This window comes from Euphorbia lathyris, chromosome 6 (assembly GCF_963576675.1).
Source record: "Euphorbia lathyris chromosome 6, ddEupLath1.1, whole genome shotgun sequence".
Taxonomy (NCBI): Eukaryota; Viridiplantae; Streptophyta; class Magnoliopsida; order Malpighiales; family Euphorbiaceae; genus Euphorbia; species Euphorbia lathyris.
The window spans coordinates 47226121-47244217 of record NC_088915.1 but is presented as its reverse complement, the minus strand read 5'-3'; the positions used below and the strand labels follow the sequence as shown (position 1 = coordinate 47244217).

Below are 18097 nucleotides of genomic sequence, written 5' to 3'. Positions count from 1 at the left end.
TTTACCGAATGGAAATATGGGTTGGCCTATTATTGGTCAAACTCTTTCGTTTCTGAAGGCTCATAGATAAACCTCCATGGCCAACTTCTTGGAAGATCAGTGCTCTAGGTATGGTAAAGTATTCAAGTGCCATCTATTTGGTTCAGCTACTATTGTTTCTTGTGATTATGAGTTGAACATGTTTATCCTTCAAAATGAAGAAAAGTTATTCCCAGCCAGTTACCCAAAAGCCATGAAAGGCATTCTTGGAACCTCATCCTTACTCATGACCTCCGGTGAGCTTCACAGGAAGCTAAGAGGTATAATTGCCAGCTTCAGTGAAATGTCTAAATCCAATCCAAGCTTCCTTCACTCTCTCCAAAACATTGCTCTTTCAATGATGGACTCATGGAAAGATTACAAGGAAATTGCATTTCATAAACAAGTTAAAAAGGTATGTATATATATATATATATATATATATATATATATATATATATATATATATTGTCATTCTATTAAAATATAATTTGAATTTAATTATTATGAGTTGAATAATTTAAAACAGTTCGCACTTGATCTGATGCTGAAAACACTTTTGAGCATTGAGCTAGAAGAGCCATTAGCGTTGAAGATATTACAAGATTTTCTAACATACATGAAAGGATTTGTGTCTTTGCCAGTAGAATTCCCTGGATCTCACTATTCAAAAGCAGTCAAGGTATGCATATATATAGTTTGATTATAATATGTAGGGATAAAAGGTATTAAATAATACAAAACAAACAACAGGCAAGAGCAAGACTTTCAAGCATAGTTGGAGAGATAATAAAAGGAAGAGAAGAAGAGAAAAGAAGAAAATGAGATTTCTTAGAAGTGATAGTATCAAAAGAAGGAGTAAGTGATGAAGAGAAAGTAAGCATTGTGTTAGACATATTGCTTGCTGCTTATGAGACATCATCCACTCTCATTTCTTTGATTGTCGACTTTCTTGGACATTCACCTCTTGCTTTTCAATCATTCAAGAAAGAACATCAATCCATAACAAAAAGCAAAGCCCAACAAGACAAATATTTGGACTTCCAGGATTATCAAAAGATGGAGGTCACCCAAAATGTAAGTAATTATATTACTTTGATTTCATTTCATTTAATATCATATATTAAACTTATTACAAATCCTTGAAATTTAAATATAGGTTATAAATGAAGCAATGAGATGTGGGAATATCGTGAAGTTTGTCCATCCTAAAGCTACTCAAGATGTCAAATACAAAGGTAATTATATAGATGTCAGATGATATGGTTATCGGGGTGATATGGTATGGGCCTAAGAATTGCATTGCATTACAGAGTATGTGATTCCTTCAGGATGGAAAGTTCTGCCGATTTTGGCAGCTGCACATTTTGATACATCCCTTCATCAAAACCCTTTCGACTTTGATCCCTGGAGATGGACTGTAAGTTAATCATTTCCACTCCCTACTTACTGGAGTATTATGTATAAATTTATGGGATAAGGTACCAAAATAGGCTTAAGGTTTTTGGGGAAGTACGAATTCAGGCTCAACGTTCAAAATATCACCAATATAGGCTTAACGTTTACAACATAATATCAATTTAGGTTTAACGTTTACAATATAGCATCAATTTAGGCTTCACGTACAAAATAGCACCAATATAGGCTTAACGTTTACAAAATAATACGAATTTAAGCTTAACGTTTACAAAATATATAAAATGTAAGCTAAACGTCACAATTAAATTAACCATATTATATTCTTTTCCTATTAACTTTATACGTTATTTTTTTATTTAGTTCTATTTTCTTATTTATTATAATACAATTAATTAGTATTCCTACATATTAAAACCTTATATTCGTTCTCTACCAACAACAAAAAAACCTTATATTTGTTTTTCATTAACCATTCCATGACTCCTAAATTTCATGGCTCATGTAATATATGCAAACTAAAAGTAATTGAATATCCACAATATTTTCAAACACTTGTGGATATTCAATTACTTTTAGTTTGCATATATTACATGAGCAATGAAATTCAGTAGTCATGGAATGGTTAATAAAAAACAAATATAAGATCTTAATGGGCAAGAATACTAATTAATTGTATTATAATAAATAAGAATATAGAACTAAATAAAAAAGATAACATATAAAGTTAATATGGAAAAGAATATAATATGGTTAATTTAATTATGACGTTTAGTTTAAATTATATATATTTTGTAAACGTTAAGCTTAAATTCGTATTATTTTGTAAACGTTAAGCCTATATTGGTGCTATTTTGTACGTGAGGCCTAAATTGATACTATATTGTAAACGTTAAGCCTAAATTGATATTATGTTGTAAACGTTAAGCCTATATTGGTGCAATTTTGAACATTGAACCTAAATTAGTACTTCCCCAGAAACCTTAGACCTATTTTAATACCTTGTCCTTAAATTTATTTGATTAAATTAAATTAAATTGACATAATAGCAAAAAGGTGATAATGCCATTTGGTGGAGGACCACGACTGTGTCCGGGGCCGAGCTAGCTAAAGTTGAAACTGCATTTTTTCTTCATCATCTTGTCCTTAATTATAGGTAATGTCTTATTAGCAATTAACATTATATATATCTCTCTAAGTCACATCAATTGCTGCAATCACACTCTTGGGTATTAGATTTTTAATTTTTTTTTCTTAATTACAGGTGGAAAGTAAAACTAGATGATTTTCCAATGGCTTATCCATACGTGGAATTCCAGCGAGGCTTACTGCTAGAAATTGAAGCCGAACATCTTCTCTAAAAGACGAGTTCGAGTTCATGAACAAGAAAATGAAGACACAATAATTCTCATTTTATTTTACAGTATGAAATATGTTATTTCTATATCCTTTTAATGAATTAAAAAAACTATGTTTGTTATTTTTGTTTTAATTAATAATATTCTGGTTTAGGGGTCGCGTTTTTCATTAAGAATGTCAATCTATCCTCTATTTCACCTCCTTCATTTTAAAAATAAATAAATTGTAATATTATAATATGTGTGGTAAATAATTTCATAGTCCATGAAACGGATTCATCCTGCCACTGGTTTTCTCAAATGTTGAAATAACTTTTCCCATCTTCAGAGCACCTCTAACACAACTACTAATTAAACCTTTGTTTTTGGCCAACCTACCCAAAAGTATAAACATAAATAACACCTCAATATAATCCTTTACTATTTTTATATTTTGTAGCATTCATTTATCATAAAACATTATATATTTACTCCATTAATATTTTGAACACTAGTTAAAATAATATTGATAAATGTCAGTGTTCGAAATTTTGTGGATATTCAATTACTTTTAGTTTGCCTATATTACACGAGCAATGAAATTTAGTAGTCATGGAATGGTTGATGAAAAACGAATATAAGATTTTAATGGACAAGAATACTAATTAACTGTATTATAATAAATAAGAATATAGAACTAAATAAAAAGATAACATATAAAGTTAATAGGGAAAGAATATAATATGATTAATTTAATTATGACGTTTAGCTTAAATTGTATATATTTTGTAAAACCTGAAGTTTAAATTCGTATTATTTTGTAAACGTTAAGCCTATATTGGTGCTATTTTGTACGTGAGACCTAAATTGATGCTACATTGTAAACGTTAAGCCTAAATTGATATTATGTTGTAAACGTTAAGCTTATATTGGTGGTATTTTAAACGTTGAGCCTAAATTGGTAATTTCCAAAAACCGTAGGCCTATTTTGGTACCTTATCCCTAAATAAAAAGACAGTAAAAACAAAAATAGTAGTTCATTCTTTTCTTTTGAGAATGTTTAGTTAAAGTTGGAAAAGGAAAAGAGCAGTTATAATTCATTTTTTATTATTATTTTTAAATCTAGGCAGAAAAGGCAAGGAATATAATAGATAACAACTCTCCTAATTGGTGGAGTATTATAAAAAGCAAGAACAGAAGAGAGGGATACCAATTTGTTTAGAGCAAAAGCATACCATGGATACAATATTGGTTATGGTTATTGGTTTGATGCCCGTTGTCTCAGCTGTTATTGTTTTTGCAAGTAATTCTTCAAAAACAAAAAACAATACTCCCTCCATTGCATTATATAAGTCATTGTATAGTATTTCACACAAATTAAGAAATATATTGGTTAACTAAAAAAAATTCTCTCTCATGTCACTATTGGGCAATAAGTATTGGAATATTAAAAAAACACATATACCAATACAAAAAATAATTCTCTCTCATGTCACTATTGGGCAATAAGCATTGGAATCCTAAAATGACTTATATTTAGGGAAATATTGTGGATATTCAATTACTTTTAGTTTGCACATATTACATGAGCAATGAAATTTAGTAGTCATGGAATGGTTAATGAAAAACAAATATAAGATCTTAATGGGCAAGAATACTGATTAATTGTATTATAATAAATAAGAATATAGAACTAAATAAAAAGATAACATATAAAGTTAATATGGAAAAGAATATAATATGGTTAATTTAATTATGACGTTTAGCTTAAATTATATATATTTTGTAAACGTTAAGCTTAAATTCGTATTATTTTGTAAACGTTAAGCCTATATTGGTGCTATTTTGTACGCGAGGCCTAAATTGATATTATATTGTAAACGTTAAGCCTAAATTGTTATTATGTTGTAAACGTTAAGCCTATATTGGTGCTATTTTGAACATTGAGCCTAAATTAGTACTTCCCCAGAAACCTTAGACCTATTTTAATACCTTATCCTTAAATTTATTTGATTAAATTAAATTAAATTGACAGAATAGCAAAAAGGTGATAATGCCATTTGGTGGAGGACCACGACTGTGTCCGGGGGCCGAGCTAGCTAAAGTTGAAACTGCATTTTTTCTTCATCATCTTGTCCTTAATTATAGGTAATGTCTTATTAGCAATTAACATTATATATATCACTCTAAGTCACATCAATTGCTGCAATCACACTCTTGGGTATTAGATTTTTAATTTTTTTTTCTTAATTACAGGTGGAAAGTAAAACTAGATGATTTTCCAATGGCTTATCCATACGTGGAATTCCAGCGAGGCTTACTGCTAGGAATTGAAGCGGAACATCTTCTCTAAAAGACGAGTTCGAGTTCATGAACAAGAAAATGAAGACACAGTAATTCTCATTTTATTTTACAGTATGAAATATGTTATTTCTATATCCTTTTAATGAATTAAAAAAACTATGTTTGTTATCTTTTGTTTTAATTAATAATATTCTGGTTTAGGGGTCGCGTTTTTCATTAAGAATGTCAATCTATCCTCTATTTCACCTCTTTCATTTTAAAAATAAATAAATTGCAATATTATAATATGTGTGGTAAATAATTTCATAGTCCATGAAACGGATTCATCCTGCCACTGGTTTTCTCAAATGTTGAAATAACTTTTCCCATCTTCAGAGCACCTCTAACACAACTACTAATTAAACCTTTGTTTTTGGCCAACCTACCCAAAAGTATAAACATAAATAACACCTCAATATAATCCTTTACTATTTTTATATTTTGTAGCATTCATTTATCATAAAACATTACATATTTACTCCATTAATATTTTGAACACTAGTTAAAATAATATTGATAAATGTCAGTGTTCGAAATTTTGTGGATATTCAATTACTTTTAGTTTTATCGTGATGCCTTGAATCAGTATATCTCGTTTTCTATTCGGAGTAGGATTGGGTTTCCAATTCCTAGTTGGATTAGGATCATGGGTTCCTAGTTGGATTGGGATCGTGGGTTCCTAGTTGGATTGGGATTGGGATCATGGGTTCCTAGTGGGATTTGGATCATGGGTTCCTAGTGGGATTAGGTTAGATTGGGTATTATAAATACCCCATTATGTAACCTAATCATTGTAATCCGATTTTTCGCCTCCTAATAATAATATTCTCCTTCTGCCCGTGGACTGGCCAACACAACGTTGGTGAACCACGTAAATCTGTGTTTTTCGATTGCTTGTTTATTTATCTTTCATTAATTCCGCACAACAAACTGGTATCAGAGCTTTCGGTTTCCAATCAGGGGTTTTGTTTTTTTGAGAGAAAGATGTCTGCGATGAACATGAAAATCAAAAAGTTTACTGGGAGAAATAGTTTCAGTCTATGGCAGATCAAGATACGGGATTTGTTAAAACAACAAGGTATGTGGACGCCATTGAAGAAGGCAACGGGATAAGTCACTGCTGAGATGACGATTCTGGAAGAAAAGGCACATACGACAATTATGTTGTGCCTCGCAGATGATGTCATCACTGAGGTCTCAGACGAAGAGACTACTGTCGGTCTGTGGATGAAGTTGGAGAGCTTATACATGACGAAATCTCTAACGAACAAACTTCTTCTGAAACAACGTTAGTTTGGCCTGCGAATGCAGGAAGGTATGCAACTCAGGGATCATTTAGATCAATTGAACACATTATTACTAGAATTACGTAATATTGATTTGAAAATTGAAGATGAAGATGCTGCTTTGATTCTGTTGGTGTCTTTACCGCTTTCATATGAGAATTTTCTTCAATCATTTATTGTTGGTAAAGATTCTGTGACTCTGGAAGAAGTTAGGTCATCTCTTCATAGCAGAGAGTTGCGCCATAAGGCGAGCAATACAGGTGCAGATAATCAGGCCTCTGGACTGTTTGCCAGCGGTAGTAAGGGAAAGGGAAACGGTGGAAAGAAGAAGTCTAAGAAGCCATTCTCAAAGGGTCCCAAGCCAGACGACACTTGTAATTACTGTAAGGAGAAAGGACATTGGAAAACTGATTGTCTAAAGAAGAAGAAGAAATCAGAAAATCAACCAGGTTTTGCTGCTGTAGCAGATGGCGACAGCAGCTCTGAAAACGATATTGCTCTAGTTACTGATGGGAACACTCATCACTCTGATGTGTGGGTTCTTGATTCAGGAGCATCTTATCAAATTTGTCCTAAGGAGAGAGTGGTTTTCAACTTATAAGCAGGTAGATGGAGGTAGCATTTCAATGGTTAATAGTCATGTCTGCAAAGCAGTTAGAATAGGCTCGATCAAGTTCTGCACGTTGAACGAAGTCAGGCATGTTCCGTTGATGATGAAGAATCTGATATCTCTGAGTCTATTAGACAGCAGGGGTCTCAGCTGGTCAGGAAAAGATGGAGTTCTACATGTCTATAAAGGTTCTGATGTGATTCTGAAATTGTGAAGCATGGTACTTTGTATTTCCTGCAAGGTTCCACTGTTATAGGTTCAGCTAATGCTGCATCGTCAGAGATTGACCAGGAGGATAAGACAAAGATATGGCATATGAGACTTGGTCATATGGGCGAAAGAGGGATGCAGATTCTATCAAAGGATGATCTTCTTGATGGTCATAAGGTCAAAAGTTTGGAGCTTTGTGAACACTGTGTCTTTGGAAAACTACATCGCAGCAAGTTTCCCAATGCTATTCACATAAAAATAGACACACTTGATTATATCCACTCTGATTGTTGGGGTCCATCTCGAGTTGAGTCTTTGGGAGGTCACATATATTTTATGTCTCTGATTGATGATTATTCAAGGATGACTTGGGTTATCATGATGAAGCATAAAAGTGAAGCTTTCAAGAATTTCAAGCAGTGGAAAGCATTGGTGGAAAACCAAACAGGAAAGAAGATAAAGAGGCTGCGAACTGATAATGGTCTAGAATTCTGTTCGTCTGAGTTTGATCAGTTCTGTAAGGATGAAGGGATTGCTCGGCATCACACAGTCGGGAATACACCACAACAGAATGGTGTAGCTAAACGAATGAACCAGACATTACTGGAGAGAGTGAGGTGCATGCTCTCTAATACTGGGTTAGAAAGAAGATTCTGGGCTGAAGCGGTGAACACAACATGTTATCTGATTAACCGCGGACCACACACCGGCATACAACTCAAGATGCCTACAGAAATGTGGTCAGGAAAGGTTGCTGATTACTCAAATTTGAAAGCTTTTGGGTGCACAGTTTATTATCATGTTAATGAGGGTAAACTAGAGCCAAGAGCCAAGAAAGGAGTGTTCGTAGGCTATGGAGATGGAGTTAAAGGCTTCAGGATCTGGTCTCCATCAGAGAAAAGGGTCATTTTGAGCAGAAATGTAGTCTTTGACGAAAAATCTGTGCTTAGACCCATTGTGAAGCCTACAACTGCAACAGAAACTGATAGCATTGAAAAACAGGTGGAGTTTCAGGTCATACAAAGTGAGAGTGGCTCGAAAGAACAAGAGTTAGAAGCAGAAATAGAGCTACCAGAGTCTACACCATCAGTTTCTCAACCATCTGAAGCTACACATCGTAGCTTAGCTTAAGATCGACCAAGGAGGGTTGGAGTTAGGCCACCTAAGAGGTATGAGGATATGGTGGGCTATGCACTACAGGTTGCTGAAGAGGTGGACACTCGTGAACCATCAACTTACCAAGAAGCTATTTCAGGCATCGATTCTGAGAAATGGCTTGCTGCTATGGGAGATGAGATGGAGTCCATTCATAAGAATCAAACATGGGATTTAGTCATACCACCTCCAGGGAGAAAGATTATTACTTGCAAGTGGGTTCTCAAGATAAAGGAAGGGATATCACCTGCAGAGGGAGTCAAGTATAAGGCTAGAGTTGTTGCTAGAGGTTTCAATCAAATAGAGGGAGTCGATTATAATGATATATTCTCACCAGTAGTCAGACACACCTCTATTAGAGTGTTACTAGCTATAGTTACACATCAGGATTTGGAGCTTGAGCAACTTGATGTAAAGACAGCCTTTCTGCATGGAGATTTGGAGGAAGAGATCTACATGACCCAACCAGATGGTTTCTAGATTCCTGGAAAGGAGAATTATGTTTGCAAGTTGAAGAAGTCCTTGTATGGACTTAAGCAGTCTCCCAGGCAGTGGTATAAGAGGTTTGACAGCTACATGATGCAGCTGGGCTACACCAGGAGCCTATATGATTGTTGTGTCTATTACAATAAACTGGAAGATGAGTCTTTTATCTATCTGGTGTTGTATGTAGATGACATGTTGATAGCTATAAAGAAGAAGCACGACATTCAGAAGTTGAAGGGTCTTCTCAGTGTAGAGTTCGAGATGAAGGATTTGGGTGCAGCTCGAAAGATTCTGGGAATAGAGATTTACAAGGACAGAAGCAAAAGGAAACTTTTTCTGTCACGGAAGGGCTATATTTAGAAGATCTTGTCAAGATTTGGCATGTCTACCGCAAAGCCCATAGATACTCCTAGTGCTGCAAGTGCACATCTGTCTATTGCTTTTGCACCTAAGTCTGCTGAAGAGAAGGAGTACGTGTCTCGAGCATTGGCAAGCTGTGAAGAGGATTTTTCGGTACCTAAAAGGTACATCTGATGTTGGTCTCATTTATGGAGGTGATACAGAGTGTTTGGTGACAGGTTTTTCAGACTCTGATTATGCTGGAGATGTTGACAGTAGAAAATCTATGACTGGTTATGTTTTCACTCTTGGCGGTTCAGTTGTCAGTTGGAAAGCTACTTTGCAGCCTACAGTGACTTTGTCTACTATGGAAGCAGAGTATATGGCACTGACTGAAGCTGCTAAGGAGGGGATTTGGCTTAAAGGACTGGTTAGTGATCTTGGTCTACATCATGATCAGGCTACAGTGTATTGTGACAGCTTAAGTGCAATCTGTTTAGCCAAGGATCAGGTTCATCATGAGAGGACCAAGCATATAGATGTGAGGTATCATTTTCTGAGAAGTGAGAAGAAGATCAAGGTGAATAAGGTAGGCACTACTGACAATCCGGCTGACATGTTTACCAAGCTTGTTCCACAGAGCAAATTTCAACACTGTTTGGACTTGCTAAACGTCAGAGATTATTAGTTGCCCTGTGGGGGCGAATCTGAGGCAGAGGGAGAAGTCTGTTCATCTGGCACTGTCATGGGTGCATCTGTTATGTTTTCAAGAGGATTCAAGTCAAGGTTGAGATTTGTCGTAATGCTTTGAATCAGTATATCCTGTTTCATATTCGGAGTAGGATTGGGTTTCGGATTCCTAATTGGATTAGGATCATGGGTTCCTAGTTGGATTGGGATTGGGAACATGGGTTCCTAGTGGGATTAGGATCATGGGTTCCAAGTGGTATTAGGTTAGATTGGGTATTATAAATACCCCCATTATATAACCTAATCATTGTAATCCGATTTTTCGCCTCCTAATCATACTATTCTCCTTCTGCCCGTGGACTAGCCAACACAACGTTGGTGAACCACGTAAATCTGTGTTTTTCGATTGCTTGTTTATTTATCTTTCATTAATTCCACACAACAAGTTTGCATATATTACACGAGCAATGAAATTTAGTAGTCATGGAATGGTTGATGAAAAATGAATATAAGATTTTAATGGACAAGAATACTAATTAATTGTATTATAATAAATAAGAATATAGAACTAAATAAAAAGATAACATATAAAGTTAATAGGGAAAGAATATAATATGATTAATTTAATTATGACGTTTAGCTTAAATTGTATATATTTTGTAAAACCTTAAGTTTAAATTCGTATTATTTTGTAAACGTTAAGCCTATATTGGTACTATTTTGTATGTGAGGCCTAAATTGATGCTATATTGTAAACGTTAAGCCTAAATTGATATTATGTTGTAAACGTTAAGCTTATATTGGTGCTATTTTGAACGTTGAGCCTAAATTGGTAATTCCCAAAAACCTTAGGCCTATTTTAGCACCTTATCCCTAAATGAACAAACAGTGAAAATAAAAATATTTGTTCATTCTTTTCTTTTGAGAATGTTTCGTTAAAGTTGGAAAAGGAAAAGAGCAGTTATAATTCATTTTTTATTATTATTTTTAAATCTAGGCAGAAAAGGCAAGGAATATAATAGATAACAATTCTCCTAATTGGTGGAGTATTATAAAAAGCAAGAACAGAAGAGAGGGATACCAATTTGTTTAGAGCAAAAGCATACCATGGATACAATATTGGTTATGGTTATTGGTTTGCTGCCCGTTGTCTCAGCTGTTATTGTTTTTGCAAGTAATTCTTCAAAAACAAAAAACAATATTAATCTACGGAATGGAAATATGGGTTGGCCTATTATTGGTCAAACTCTTTCATTTCTGAAGGCTCATAGATCAACCTCCATGGCCAACTTCTTGGAAGATCAGTGCTCTAGGTATGGTAAAGTATTCAAGTGCCATCTATTTGGTTCAGCTACTATTGTTTCTTGTGATTATGAGTTGAACCTGTTTATCCTTCAAAATGAAGAAAAGTTATTCCCAGCCAGTTACCCAAAAGCCATGAAAGGCATTCTTGGAACCTCATCCTTACTCATGACCTCCGGTGAGCTTCACAGGAAGCTAAGAGGTATAATTGTCAGCTTCAGTGCAATGTCTAAATCCAATCCAAGCTTCCTTCACTCTCTCCAAAACATTGCTCTTTCAATGATGGACTCATGGAAAGATTACAAGGAAATTGCATTTCATAAACAAGTTAAAAAGGTATGTATATATATATATATATATATTGTCATTCTATTAAAATATAATTTGAATTTAATTATTATGAGTTGAATAATTTAAAACAGTTCGCACTTGATCTGATGCTGAAAACACTTTTGAGCATTGAGCCAGAAGAGCCATTAGCGTTGAAGATATTACAAGATTTTCTAACATACATGAAAGGATTTGTGTCTTTGCCAGTAGAATTCCCTGGATCTCACTATTCAAAAGCAGTCAAGGTATGCATATATATATATATATAGTTTGCTTATAATATGTAGGGATAAAATGTAATAAATAATACAAAACAAACAACAGGCAAGAGCAAGACTTTCAAGCACAGTTGGAGAGATAATAAAAGGAAGAGAAGAAGAGAAAAGAAGAAAAGGAGATTTCTTAGAAGTGATATTATCAAAAGAAGGAGTAAGTGATGAAGAGAAAGTAAGCATTGTGTTAGACATATTGCTTGCTGGTTATGAGACATCATCCACTCTCATTTCTTTGATTGTCTACTTTCTTGGACATTCACCTCTTGCTTTTCAATCATTCAAGAAAGAACATCAATCCATAAGAAAAAGCAAAGCCCAACAAGACAAATATTTGGACTTCCAGGATTATCAAAAGATGGAGTTCACCCAAAATGTAAGTAATTATATTACTTTGATTTCATTTCATTTCATATCATATATTAAACTTATTACAAATCCTTGAAATTTAAATATAGGTTATAAATGAAGCAATGAGATGTGGGAATATCGTGAAGTTTGTCCATCGTAAAGCTACTCAAGATGTCAAATACAAAGGTAATTATATAGATGTCAGATGATATGGTTATTGGGGGTGATATTGTATGGGCCTAATAATTGCATTGCATTGCAGAGTATGTGATTCCTTGTGGATGGAAAGTTCTGCCGATTTTGGCAGCTGCACATTTTGATACATCCCTTCATCAAAACCCTTTCGACTTTGATCCCTGGAGATGGACTGTAAGTTAATCATTTCCACTCCCTACTTACTGGGGTATTATGTATGAATTTATGGGATAAGGTACCAAAATAGAGTACGAATTCAGGCTCAACGTTCAAAATAGCACCAATATAGGCTTAACGTTTACAACATAATATCAATTTAGGTTTAACGTTTACAATATAGCATCAATTTAGGCTTCACGTACAAAATAGCACCAATATAGGCTTAGCGTTTATAAAATAATACGAATTTAAGCTTAACGTTTACAAAATATATCAAATTTAAGCTAAACGTCACAATTAAATTGACCATATTATATTCTTTTCCTATTAACTTTATACGTTATTTTTTTATTTAGTTCTATTTTCTTATTTATTATAATACAATTAATTAGTATTCTTGCATATTAAAACCTTATATTCGTTCTCTACAAAAAAAAAAACCTTATATTTGTTTTTCATTAACCATTCCATGACTCCTAAATTGCATGGCTCATGTAATATATGCAAACTAAAAGTAATTGAATATCCACAATATTTTTAAACACTAGTTAAAATAATATTGATATATGTCAGTGTTCGAAATATTGTGGATATTCAATTACTTTTAGTTTGCACAAATTACATGAGCAATGAAATTCAGTAGTCATGGAATGGTTAATGAAAAACAAATATAAGATCTTAATGGGCAAGAATACTAATTAATAGTATTATAATAAATAAGAATATAGAACTAAATAAAAAGATAACATATAAAGTTAATATGGAAAAGAATATAATATGGTTAATTTAATTATGACGTTTAGCTTAAATTGTATATATTTTAAGCTTAAATTCGTATTATTTTGTAAACGTTAAGCCTATATTGGTGCTATTTTGTACGTGAGGCCTAAATTGATACTATATTGTAAACGTTAAGCCTAAATTGATATTATATTGTAACGTTAAGCCTATATTGGTGCTTTGTTGAACGTTGAGGCTAAATTAGTACTTCCCCAAAAACCTTATACCTATTTTGATAACTTATCCTTAAATTTATTTGATTAAATTAAATTAAATTAAATTGACAGAATAGCAAAAAGGTGATAATGCCATTTGGTGGAGGACCACGACTGTGTCCGGGGGCCGAGCTAGCTAAAGTTGAAACTGCATTTTTTCTTCATCATCTTGTCCTTAATTATAGGTAATGTTTTATTAGCAATTAACATTATATATGTCTCTCTAAGTCACATCAATTGCTGCAATCACACTCTTGGGTATTAGATTTTTAATTTTTTTTTCTTAATTACAGGTGGAAAGTAAAACTAGATGATTTTCCAATGGCTTATCCATACGTGGAATTCCAGCGAGGCTTACTGCTAGGAATTGAAGCGGAACATCTTCTCTAAAAGACGAGTTCGAGTTCATGAACAAGAAAATGAAGACACAGTAATTCTCATTTTATTTTACAGTATGAAATATGTTATTTCTATATCCTTTTAATGAATTAAAAAAACTATGTTTGTTATCTTTTGTTTTAATTAATAATATTCTGGTTTAGGGGTCGCGTTTTTCATTAAGAATGTCAATCTATCCTCTATTTCACCTCTTTCATTTTAAAAATAAATAAATAGCAATATTATAATATGTGTGGTAAATAATTTCATAGTCCATGAAACGGATTCATCCTGCCACTGGTTTTCTCAAATGTTGGAATAACTTTTCTCATCTTCATAGCACATCTAACACAACTACTAAACCTTTGTTTTTGGCCAACCTACCCAAAAGTATAAACATAAATAACACCTCAATGTAATCCTTTACTATTTTTATATTTGTAGCATTCATTTATCATAAAACATTACATATTTACTCCATTAATATTTTGAACACTAGTTAAAATAATATTGATACATGTCAGTGTTCGAAATTTTGTGGATATTCAATTACTTTTAGTATGCATATATTACACGAGCAATGAAATTTAGTAGTCATGGAATGGTTGATGAAAAACGAATATAAGATTTTAATGGACAAGAATACTAATTAATTGTATTATAATAAATAAGAATATAGAACTAAATAAAAAGATAACATATAAAGTTAATAGGGAAAGAATAGAATATGATTAATTTAATTATGACGTTTAGCTTAAATTGTATATATTTTGTAAAACCTTAAGTTTAAATTCGTATTATTTTGTAAACGTTAAGCCTATATTGGTGCTATTTTGTACATGAGGCCTAAATTGATGCTATATTGTAAACGTTAAGCCTAAATTGATATTATATTGTAAACGTTAAGTTTATATTGGTGCTATTTTGAACGTTGACCCTAAATTGGTAATTCCCAAAAACCTAAGCACTATTTTGGTACCTTATCCCTAAATAAAAAGACAGTGAAAACAAAAATATTTGGTTATTCTTTTCTTTTCAGAATGTTTAGTTAAAGTTGGAAAAGGAAAAGAGGAGTTATAATTCATTTATTATTATTATTATTATTTTTAAATCTAGGCAGAAAAGGCAAGGAATATAATAGATAACAACTCTCCTAATTGGTGGAGTATTATAAAAAGCAAGAACAGAAGAGAGGGATACCAATTTGTTTAGAGCAAAAGCATACCATGGATACAATATTGGTTATGGTTAATGGTTTGCTGCCCATTGTCTCAGCTGTTATTGTTTTTACAAGTAATTCTTCAAAAACAAAAAACAATATTAATCTACCGAATGGAAATATGGGTTGGCCTATTATTGGTCAAACTCTTTCGTTTCTAAAGGCTCACTTCATGGCCAACTTCTTGGAAGATCAGTGCTCTAGGTATGGTAAAGTATTCAAGTGCCATCTATTTGGTTGAGCTACTATTGTTTCTTGTGATTATGAGTTGAACCTATTTATCCTTCAAAATGAAGAAAAGTTATTCCCAGACAGTTACCCTAAAGCCATGGAAGGCATTCTTGGAACCTCATCCTTACCCATGACCTCCGGTGAGCTTCACATGAAGCTAAGAGGTATAGTTGTCAGCTTCAGTGCAATGTCTAAATCCAATCCAAGCTTCCTTCAGTCTCTCCAAAACATTGCTCTTTCAATGATGGACTCATGGAAAGATTACAAGGAAATTGCATTTCATAAACAAGTTAAAAAGGTATGTATATATATATATATTCATTCTATTAAAATATAATTTGAATTTAATTATTATGAGTTGAATAATTTAAAACAGTTCGCACTTGATCTGATGCTGAAAACACTTTTGAGCATTGAGCCTGAAGAGCCATTATCGTTGAAGATATTACAAGATTTTCTAACATATATGAAAGGATTTGTGTCTTTGCCAGTAGAATTCCCTGGATCTCACTATTCAAAAGCAGTCAAGGCATGCATATATATATAGTTTGATTATAATATGTAGGGATGAAAGGTATTAAATAATACAAAACAAATAACAGGCAAGAGCAAGACTTTCAAGCACAGTTGGAGAGATAATAAAAGGAAGAGAAGAAGAGAAAAGGAGATTTCTTAGAAGTGATATTATCAAAAGGAGGAGTAAGTGATGAAGAGAAAGTAAGCATTGTGTTAGACATATTGCTTGCTGGTTATGAGACATCATCCACTCTCATTTCTTGGGTAAATTTCATCTATGGTGTACAACTTTTGCCCTATTTCACACTTTGGTGTACAACCTTCAATTTGTCTCACTAATATGTACGAACTTAGGGGTGACCTCCTAGCCGGTGAAAATGACCAGTCAACGTCAGTCAACGCGCCACCTCACCATTTTCCAACTTTAATTAAACACAATACCTATGCAATTAGCAAAATACCCTTTATCCAAAAAAATTAAAAAATTAAAAATAAACTCTCTCCATGGTTCAACTCTCTCTCCCATGGCTTATTTCTCTCTCTAACTCTTTCTCTCTCTAACTCAGTGGCCATTTTCACCATAATTTTCATAAAAAATCTCTTTCTTTGTACTGCAAATCTCTACCTTTGGTACTGCAAATCTCTTTCCATTTTCACCTATTGAGGGTCATTTGGCACTGCAAATCCCGTTCAAAATAACATTGTAAGTTCGCAAATTCGATTTGCAGCCCTCTTCCTCCATCTTCTTGAATAGCATAACAGCATCCATGTACCTCCCATTACTAGTATAAGCAGTTATCAACGAAGTATAAGCATAAACATCAAGATCAAACCCGTCTTTTCGCAGATTATTCAACAAAGAAGCTGCAGCAAAAACTTTCCCCTCCTTACCAAGCATAGTAATAACAACTGCCACAACAAAACAATTCAAAACCCTCCCTATTCCTAACCCAATCAAACACACTCTTTGCCAAATCACATTTTTTATAAAACCCTAAACCCTTAATCACATCTAAAACGTCCATAGACAATTTATTCATATTTCCACTACTGGAATCTGATTCCCCTGATAATAATAGAACAATTGACTCAGTAATTCATTTAATCCTCTGGTTTTTGGAAGAAGGGTCAATTAGAGAATTAAGAACCTGCTGACCTACGGAAGAAAGACGATGATTAGACCACGGTTTCCCATAGTTCGAGTCTCGGGCCTTGCCGATTCGTGTCCGGGCTCTCAAATATTTTCCGGTCAGTACCCATTGTTCAAAACCAAGATAAGAGAAGGGAAGAGGAGAGAGAATGTAAGAATAGGAAAAAAATAAGGTAAGATGGTAAATAAATGGGTAAATGAATATAGGGTAATTATTTAGGGTATTTTACTAATTGTATAAGTGGTGGGTCTATTTTTTACTTTTTGACCGGTCAAACTGCCGATGTGGCATGTTGACTTTGTGTTGACCGGTCATTTTTACCTGTTGTATATCATATTGGGAGGTCACCTATAAGGTCGTATATATTACTGAGACAAAATTAAGGTAGTACACCAAAGTGTGAAATGGGGCAAAGGTTGTACAAAATTTACCCCTCATTTCTTTGATTGTCTACTTTATTGGATATTCACCTCTTGCTTTTCAATCATTCAAGAAAGAACATCAATCCATAAGAAAAAGCAAAGCCCAACAAGACAAATATTTGGACTTCCAGGATTATCAAAAGTTGGAGTTCACCCAAAATGTAAGTAATTATATTACTTTGATTTCATTTCATTTCATATCATATATTAAACTTATTACAAATCCTTGAAATTTAAATATAGGTTATAAATGAAGCATTGAGATGCGGGAATATCGTGAAGTTTGTCCATCGTAAAGCTACTCAAGATGTCAAATACAAAGGTAATTATATAGATGTCAGATGATATGGTTATCGGGGGTGATATGGTTACTGGAGTATTATGTATAAATTTATGGGATAAGGTACCAAAATAGGCTTAAGGTTTTTGGGGAAGTACGAATTCAGGCTCAACGTTCAAAATAGCACCAATATAGGCTTAACGTTTACAACATAATATCAATTTAGGCTTAACGTTTACAATATAGCCTATTTTAGAGGGTATTTGTTCACAAAATAAGATAGAAGTTACCCCATTCCATTAGAGGTGTTCTTAGAGGGTATTTGTTTACCTACTTTTCCAAAGGCAACAACAAACACGAAGTAATCAGTAAATAGGAACAGATCCTTACACTAGCTAATTTTTTT

General features: G+C 33.3%; 1 protein-coding gene and 2 pseudogenes across 1 annotated transcript; all 3 read left to right on the top strand.

Moving 5' to 3' along the window:
* Position 1: 1 nt before the first annotated feature.
* On the top strand, positions 2–5124 carry LOC136233671 (cytochrome P450 724B1-like; annotated as a pseudogene).
* A 5873-nt stretch (positions 5125–10997) lies between these two features.
* LOC136233670 (cytochrome P450 724B1-like) lies at positions 10998–13884 on the top strand. The gene is made up of 7 exons (XM_066023388.1): positions 10998–11528; positions 11615–11767; positions 11847–12170; positions 12253–12331; positions 12408–12514; positions 13567–13679; positions 13788–13884. The coding sequence occupies exons 1-7, from the start codon at positions 10998–11000 to the stop codon at positions 13882–13884; spliced, it is 1404 nt and encodes a 467-aa protein (XP_065879460.1).
* A 1214-nt stretch (positions 13885–15098) lies between these two features.
* LOC136233668 (cytochrome P450 724B1-like) lies at positions 15099–17756 on the top strand (annotated as a pseudogene).
* The last annotated feature ends 341 nt before the right edge of the window (positions 17757–18097 follow it).